At 46.1% G+C, this 8,601-nt stretch overlaps 1 protein-coding gene across 1 annotated transcript; it reads right to left on the reverse strand.

Annotated features, from left to right (window-relative positions):
- Positions 1-518: 518 nt before the first annotated feature.
- Positions 519-2,679, reverse strand: LOC124704576 (sucrose:sucrose 1-fructosyltransferase-like). The gene is made up of 4 exons (XM_047236853.1): positions 2,475-2,679; positions 2,338-2,346; positions 1,413-2,263; positions 519-1,196 (listed from the first exon to the last, which is right to left on the reverse strand). The coding sequence occupies exons 1-4, from the start codon at positions 2,599-2,601 to the stop codon at positions 519-521; spliced, it is 1,665 nt and encodes a 554-aa protein (XP_047092809.1). The 5' UTR covers positions 2,602-2,679.
- Between the last annotated feature and the right edge of the window lie 5,922 nt (positions 2,680-8,601).

Below are 8,601 nucleotides of genomic sequence, written 5' to 3' on the forward strand. Positions count from 1 at the left end.
TGGCGAAGATGACCCCGTCACGCAAAGCCATGCTCTCAGCAATGAGAGGTTTCGTGATTCCGAGAAGAGGCTTGCTCCAAACACCAATAAGGCGGTTTGAGGAGCGTGCAACACCTTGATAGCGCCATCGGTGTTGATTTTAATATAGTCCAATTTAGGTGGCGTCGGTGTTGACTTTAATTTACATGCTCGAAAGTGAGGCGGATGTCGTCGAAAACTCTCGACGGCACAGGCAGTTGGGCGACGAAATCAAGGTCAGTTATTCGGTTGGGGAAGGGGGTGGATCTCGAGGTTACACGGGACGGTAGGGTTTTATGGGGATACACGGACATGATCGTCCTCACAAAAATCGATGCCAAGCCCATCCGTAAACCCGGAGCATATAATATTATTGTACTTTGGCACATGACACCTGTATCTTTCTTTCGGTGGGATTTCAGTAGAGAGAGTAACACTACAGTATATTTATCTATTTGTGAAACAATTTTGACAAGAAATTTCGAAATAAATGAAGTAAATTAATCCCGCACATGTTTCTTTGACGAATCCATCTCGTGCACCACGAGCTTCTCTACAGCGACAGAGAAACTGGTGGCGTTATTGAAAACATACACCCCGGCCTTCGCATAAATGGCCTCTGATGGGTACACCCGTGACGTCACTGCCAATCTTCCGCCCATCGCGAAGCTCTCCACGATCGAATGATCCACAAGTATCCTAACAGATAAAGCCTCCCCGTTGAGCATAGGAACGGTGCTGCCCACCACACGCTTCACCACGCTCCTGGCCCGGGACGACCGTGACTCGTCGTGGCAGAAGTGGGTCTGGAGGCCACCGTCAAGGCCCCTAGACACATAGAAGTACGCCGCCATTTGCTCACTATGGTGTTCGTTAGCGTGGACAAGGAGGCCGAAGGGACCAAGGGCACCACGGTTGGCGGCGCCACCGCTGGTGCTACAGTTGTAGCCACCTTCGGCCTTGTCAAGGGCGCCAACTACGGAAGCATCGAGGCGGAAGGAGGCTTCAATGTCAAGTTGAGCGGCTTGGCGGAGGTTGATGGAGAAGATGGAGCCAGCATCGATGATGATGCCACTGAGGTGAGTGGAATTGAGGCGAAGGGTCTCGACCTCCTCCACCGGCCATTGGAGAAGGTTCGTCCGAGTCTTCTCGTCCAGTGCCACGGTCCTCGGAATCGACTGCACGCAAGCCATACAACATTAATTTGTTAGTTCAATAATTCATAACAGGTTAGACCCTCACTCAAGAATGCACATTGACATCAAAAAATGAAGAATAAAACATGAGAAAAATGGTTCTTATTTTAGTAATAAAATGGCTAGCACCCCACCCGACATAACGAACAGATTGTAAATTCAATGTAAACAAATGATATGGATAGTATAGATAGTTACCTGAACTGAACCCCATCCTTTGGTAATGTCGGTTTGCTTGGAGTCGGCTTCTCTGACCCAACCCCACAGCACGCGCCGTCGCTTCGCGGGATCATAGAATGTCTTGGACGCATAAAACATTCCCCAATCATACCTCAACCCGTGCCCCAAGTCTGCCTTCGGGTCCAACGGTGTCCACCTGTTGGCCTTTGCATTGTACCTGCCCAGCGCATAATAGTCATGTCGGTCATCGTCACTACTCTCCTTCATCACGTACAACATCCCTTCCGATGAGTTCTTGCCATTGCCGCCGATGGGGTAGAAGTCGACACACTCCCACATGCCAGAACCATTGACACGATGCAAGTATCCCGGGATGAGCTCGTATCTAAGAAAGTCTTTCGTCTTGTACGTCATGGCGATACCGGCGTGGCCATGGTCGTCCTTGGACCCAATGACGGTGCGCCACGTGCGATCTGACTTGTCGAACCATGCGGTGGTGGGGTCGCGGAAGTCCTTGATGCCAATACCCGGGGGCGCGCGAAGGATGGGGTTTGCAGGGTGCTTGGTCCACCTACGAAGGAGGGGGTCCCTAGGGTTCGCTGGGACAGCGAGGCACTGGACCTGTTCGGACGTGTTGCTGTTCCCGCTATAGAGCAAGACAACCTTGCCATCGGGGAGGACGGTGGTGGAGCCGGTCATGGCGCCCTTGATGTCATACCAGTGGTCCGGAACCATGGCGAGGGGCAGGTGGCGCCAGCGGACCAGGTCCCGCGACACCGCGTGACCCCAGGCGATGATGTCACCCTTCACGGCGCCCTTGGGGTTGTGCTGGTAGAAGAGGTGGTACCATCCACGGTAGTACATTGGACCTGCACGTTGTGTCAATAGTTCAGTGATAGACCGACAGAACATCGGCCGTCGATCGATATCTTAACGTACTAACCGCTGGGATCTGCATATATTCATGCATGCATGTCGCCGCAGTACATACGCCGCCGGCCACCAGCAAAAAAATTAGACAGTCAGTTGGTTTCTCCATAGTTATATCAAACCTTGAGAAAAATCCATGAGAAGTAATACCGTTCATGTAGTTCTTCTTCGGCTGGAAATGGTACCCGGTCCTTTGCCACTCCAGCATCGCGTTGCTCCACGGGAACCCATCGGCATCAGCGCCGGCGTCTTCTCCGATGCCACCCAGCAATGTCATCTCGTCACCAGCGTGGTCCGCCCTGGCCCCTGAGAGCGTGTAGGCGGCGAGGAGCACGACCACGGCCAATACGGCGGCGCACGAGCTCCGGTGGTACAGAAGCGACGGCATGGCGCGTGACTCCATCACAAATTGTTTGGCTCTTCCTTCTGTCAGTCTCCAGGGGTTTATTTATAATTGGGCCAACATGAATACCTACTCTGCAATAATATTGTTCACGAGTATATCCATCCGATTAAAAATTGGTACTCCCCTGATACTGGTTTATTTGGCTAGATTTGCTAATTAATACCAGGAAACTTAATTACCTTGATTTTTTGATACCAGCCATTGGCCCTCTCCCTCTTAATTACTTTACCCTGGCAGGAATTGCTCTGTGCATGTAGGGATGTAGTAGGATTGGATCAGATTTTAAGTTACCATATCATATAACATATTTTTCGACGGATTCGGAGCGAATAACGATTTGGTTGCGGATTCCAATACGGATATATGAGACCTTGAATTCGGAACGACAAAGGAGCGGACTCGGAGTGGAAACAAACTTAATCGAAATATACGCACATAAGTTGGTTGGAAAACCATACAACCAAACAAATAATTGATTAATCAAGTTTTCCAAAAAATACTTATAAAATAAATATTGTGACACAATAGAATGAATAAATATGCCCTAACCACATGAACAAAGTATGTTTATATGGATGCCATAACGGAAATACAAGGACTAGGATAACACCGACGTATGCTTCAATGGCCCAGTATCCTCACAAGTTTCGAAGTGGGACATTGTTTAATGGACAAACTCGTCAACTCACGAACTACTAAATATGCTCTGTTAGTTTCGATGTTTAGGATCAAATTTGGCTCATTCTGATAAAAACCATTGGATAATCCTAAATATTTTTTGGATACGGTATCCAAGTGCTATTTCGTGTACCATATCAAGTTCGGACGGATAGCCTTGTCCATCGGATTTCATTAGATCGGATATGGATTCTCTAAAATAGATTTGGTAATAAATTCGGTGCGGAAATTATCCTATCTGGTTGGTGACAACTTATCCATCCAAACAAAAAATGGTACTCCCTCCATGCTGATTTATTGGACTAGATTTGCGAATTGATAGGAGATTTAATTGACTTGATTTTTGGGTACCAGAGATTGCCTCTCTCTCTTCCCCTTAGGGCATGAAAAATGCTTGATAAGACTGTCTAATCTTAATCACGCCGCGTTACCTAGAAATAATAATAATAAATGATGTACAATGGTTTTTTTAGTTTCTAGTAATAAGAGATCCCTAAATATATGGTGAGGGAGATTGTTGCTAAGAGATGATATTTTAGCTAAGAGAAGACAAAACCCTGACGCAATAGATAGCCACCTTGCTCACAACACATCCCACCACAAGCCTAATAAACTGGTATGGAGTTAGCAATCCAATTAAGCACTAGGTACTCCACTATGTTGTTTAGCCGAGAGAGTGATCCAAATGAACAACAATACTCTAGTTGTTAAGCATTACTCCGTCGGCATGAGAATAAGCCTATACTCCCTCCGTCCGCTGCATAAGACTTGGATCCAAATTCTTTCTGTCCCAATTTAACCATGGATTGAGCCCAATACCCCCTAATTAATTGATCAGTGGCCCTCTCCATAATTATGAATTTAGTATATTATGAAATTGCGTTCCCAATATTATTTTGGTGCAGGTCCGACAACACTAGAGAAAACGTTGTATGTGTGATGCACGCCTCTGCTGGCACACAAAAGTCCGCAACCCACACCCTATCTCACGATGGAACAACTCCGGAGGTTAAAAAACAGAAGGATACCAGAAGGACAATGAAAGAAAATTCTGCCAAATGGGAGTTCCTCGTTGGCCAGGAGCATGTACGAGCTAGCACAACTACAAGAAGATCAAGACTGAGCATGTGCAAGCACAACTACAAGGAGATCAAGACTTCGCGGACAAGCGAAATGAATATGAAAGGAGGAAAAAGAATAAACTTAAAGTTATTATGTACAAAAGGCACATCGTCTAGAGTAGTACACACTCGCCAAGCTACGTTTATTTAGATCTCATATCTGGATATCCACGCTTTTTAGCTCTGAAAGAGACTAAAGATTAGAAGGCATATTTAATTATTTTTTTAGCAAGTATCCGTAAAGATATGTTATGTTCTCGCGAAAAAAAAATATTATTACTATTAATGATCATGGACATAAAGAAGCACGCATACGCCATAAGCCCATTTACCAGGCCTAACCAAACCAAAGCTTTTCTTTTTTTTTTTTTTTTTTTTTTGAGATAAACGATCCTTCTTTATTCAAACAGCAGTGCATTTAGGTACAAAGAAAGGATCAGGAGAAGAACCTAGCCAAACATGGCGGCCAGGTTGTAAAGCAACAGAGGACCTAGCAAAATTATGAGCTTCAACATTGTTATTCCTCCGTTCATGGACAACCTTCGATTCAATGAACTGGTGCTGCCGATCGCAAATCTCCATCAAAACCGGGCTATAAGAAGCCAAACTGCCCTGCTCCAAAGCTTGCAAGATAACTAGACAGTCAGTAGTCACTTGAATTTTCCTAACACCAAGATCCTGGGCCAAGGCAAGTCCCTCAGAACAAGCAAAAGCTTCAAGAGTCACAGGATCATTGATACCATCGAAGACACGAGCAGAAGCACCCAAATAAACACCATTTTCATCCCTACAAATAGCTCCAGCTGCACTACGGTCATGCACTTGGAAAGCCCATCAGGCTATGAATAAGATGCCACTCCCTGACATACCAGCCTGGCCCAGCCCACTTGAAAGGCTCTACTCAGCTGCCTAGGGGAAAACCAGTTTGTTTGAGATTCATCCGGTCAAACCCAACTGAAAGCCCAAAAGAAGTAGAGCTTTGTTTCTTCGACTTGGTACACTCGGCAAGAAACTGCTCGATCGCTCCGGTATATGATAAGTACATCACTGATTTTATTTAAAAAATAAGTATCGCTGATTTAATATAAAGTTGTTAGTGATCCGAGTAATCTGTGCTCTTCTGGCTTGATCGTGCCCGCCGTATCTGGCTCTTAATCAACAACACATAGCAAGTACAGAAAACGAGCCACATGCATGCTCACGGATCCACATGTGCATGTTGGGTCGATCGACCGAGTTGGAAACTGACATTAGGTAGTCCTTCCTCCAACAATGACGCTAATGCTTAAAACACGGCCTCTGCATATCTGAAGAAGCGCCGCCCAGGGTGCCAAGCATGCTCATGTGTGGGTTGTGCCGTTGTGGGCATGTGCCAAACCGCCACTGAAAGCACAGGTCGCCACTACTTGATCCGTCATGCATGGATCCTATCCGTCTCATCGTGGCACTGCTCCTCCACGCGGAGACAGCCAGCGTGAACTCGTCCATCATGAACTTGGGCATGCCGTCGCTGTTGCATCAGAATAGGGGTCTGCCTATTTGGGTTGTAGCTGGTGGGGCTGTAAAAAAACATCTGTTAAGAGATTTAAGGTTTGGCCGGAGCGCTTTTTGTGGCTGCATCTGTTATTTCTAACCATTTTATTAACATAATTACCATGATTAATAACCGAATTACCTCACGGCTTTTGGGTTGTAAGTACTCGCCGGAGAAGAAGAATCGGCAGGGTCGGAGCAGTACTCGCCGAACATGAGGGGGGCGGGCTCAACCCGTGGTCGAGTTGGTCGGTATCGAAGAAGAGCGCAGCTGGATGGACGAAGTGGTCGGTGTGGAAGAAACGGCGAGGCGGAGATGCAAGTGGAGACGTGGAGGTCGTGCATCCCTCCAAATACGGTCTGCAAGTGGACTTTGGAGTTGGGTTTCTCGGGCCAACCCCTGTTCTGTACAGTTCTTCTTTGCCTACCAACGGTTCTCCCAAGGAAGGAACAGAAGGAAGCGATGGTGAAGGCTCGAGAAACTCCTTCAATAAGGTCCATGTTCATTCATGAAGATTTCGTCTGACCGGAGATTGCAAGTTTCTGTCGTGCCAAAAAGGAGGCCCCTTTGCTCCATCACAGCGGGCTCCCGGAGCTTCGTTCCAAGTGGCAGCACCCCTGGCGATGATGTTCTTGGCTATGATGTGATGCGGTGGTACGGTGGAGATGGAGTTGGACCCGATTAAATTCTCAGTTTTAGATCGAGGGTCCCTAGTATAAAATGTGAGGACTTCGTTGTAATTTCTGATTTTCTTGTTGCCTGTGTTGTAAGCAGTAAATCCACCGCTTATAATCAATAGAGCTTCTCGGTCCTTCGAGATGGACCCCTGATAAAAAAAAACACATACTTCATCCGTTTCAAATTAAGTGTAACTGATTTTTTTTCTTCAAAATAAGCGAGCCTACACATCTAAACATGTCATACCTAGACTAAATGTAACCAAAAAACTGTGATAGTTAATTTGGAATGGAGGCGGTACAACCTAACAGTGCTTTGCAGGATCCATTCTGGACCAGATATTAGCCAGCATGCATGCACCGTGCTCACTAGCATCCAAGTTTCAGAAGCATCGATCCATGCACGTCCGATCGGTGCAACACACTCAGGTCATGTGGCTAGCACATGCATCCACCTCGACTGTATATGGGGTGTCTACTTCCTCTGTACACCCCTAATCTATACATGCCAGCTCCTACGCAAGCCATCTCCTATTATCTACTCCATAATTGGTCAATCATCCTCATATTATATCTACATGTTTGTGCATGCCACAATAATATACAGGTATACAACACCGCCACATGTACGCCGAGTCAGCATCTGCCAATTGTTAATCCACCTCATGTGCCGGCTAGAGACATGCATCCAGGCACGACCTTGCCTCTTGCCAGCTTCTACCACTTCGCAGCCCCATGAGCCACCCACGTGGCCAGATTACCGTTAATAAATTACCCTACACACACTGTTTGTGGGTCACCGACCATTGACCGAATGAGAGGGACAAACAAACTTACCAGTTGGAGGAAGGGGACGATGACCAATCTGATATGTGCTGAGCTTGCTGATTGATTGTGTTGCTTTCTCTCCTCTCCTCTTACTTCCATCTACTGGCAGTGCTCCTTCTATTCTACTGTAGCTGCATTATTTTGTTTGGATCTATCAGTATTATTGGACTACTTAATTGTGGATTGAATCTTCGACAGTTTGGTTGCGGCTGTTGGTCGTCATGCATCAGGGGATGGATAATCGGGAAGCAACTAATGGGCTCCACATCCTATCCATTGTTGTACTAATTAATATATTCCCCTTGTATGAGTCCAGATGATGTAGCTAGCAACGCTCTTTTTTCAAAAGAAAAACAGGTGATCCACGATCATGTGCGGTCATTGACTTAAGAATCTGAATCCATTGATGGCTTTTTGTTAATTTGGTGTTCCGTCTTATTCAGCCTAGTCAGCATCCGCCACTTCGATCCAACATGAGCTACACGCCTGATTACCCCGATGTACAACTGTTGGTGGGCCATCGATCGATGATCTACCCGGACAAAAGCGACAAACCGAATTACCTGCAAGAGGAATGGGACAGGCCAGTCCATCCGACGTGACGCCACCTGGCAGCCAGTATATCTAGCATTGCTGAGGTCACCGTTTTCCTTGCTTCCACTTCTTTGCCCTCCATCTAGTTTTTGTTCCTCTATTGTAAGCTAGTTCCATTGCTTTTGTTTGGATATGTATACCGACACTATTAGTTGACATGTTGTGCTTCAAATCTTGACCGTTTGATTCAGGTTAGTGCTCGGCATGCATTCGGAGTTGGATAATCCTGAAGAAACCGATGCCGTAATTCGGAGTTGTAGTAATTTAAGTCCCTTAAACAATCCAAATGTAGTGGTAGCAATGTTTTTCTCGTTAACATGTGATTCACGATCAAGTAAAATAATTCTAACCATTTGAGTTTTCTGTATTGGTTTTAATGAAGAAGGTTGTAACCTATCTGACATGCAATAGCTAAAATTAGAGAATGCGACAAAACCGC

The sequence above is a fragment of the Lolium rigidum genome, chromosome 1 (assembly GCF_022539505.1).
Source record: "Lolium rigidum isolate FL_2022 chromosome 1, APGP_CSIRO_Lrig_0.1, whole genome shotgun sequence".
Taxonomy (NCBI): Eukaryota; Viridiplantae; Streptophyta; class Magnoliopsida; order Poales; family Poaceae; genus Lolium; species Lolium rigidum.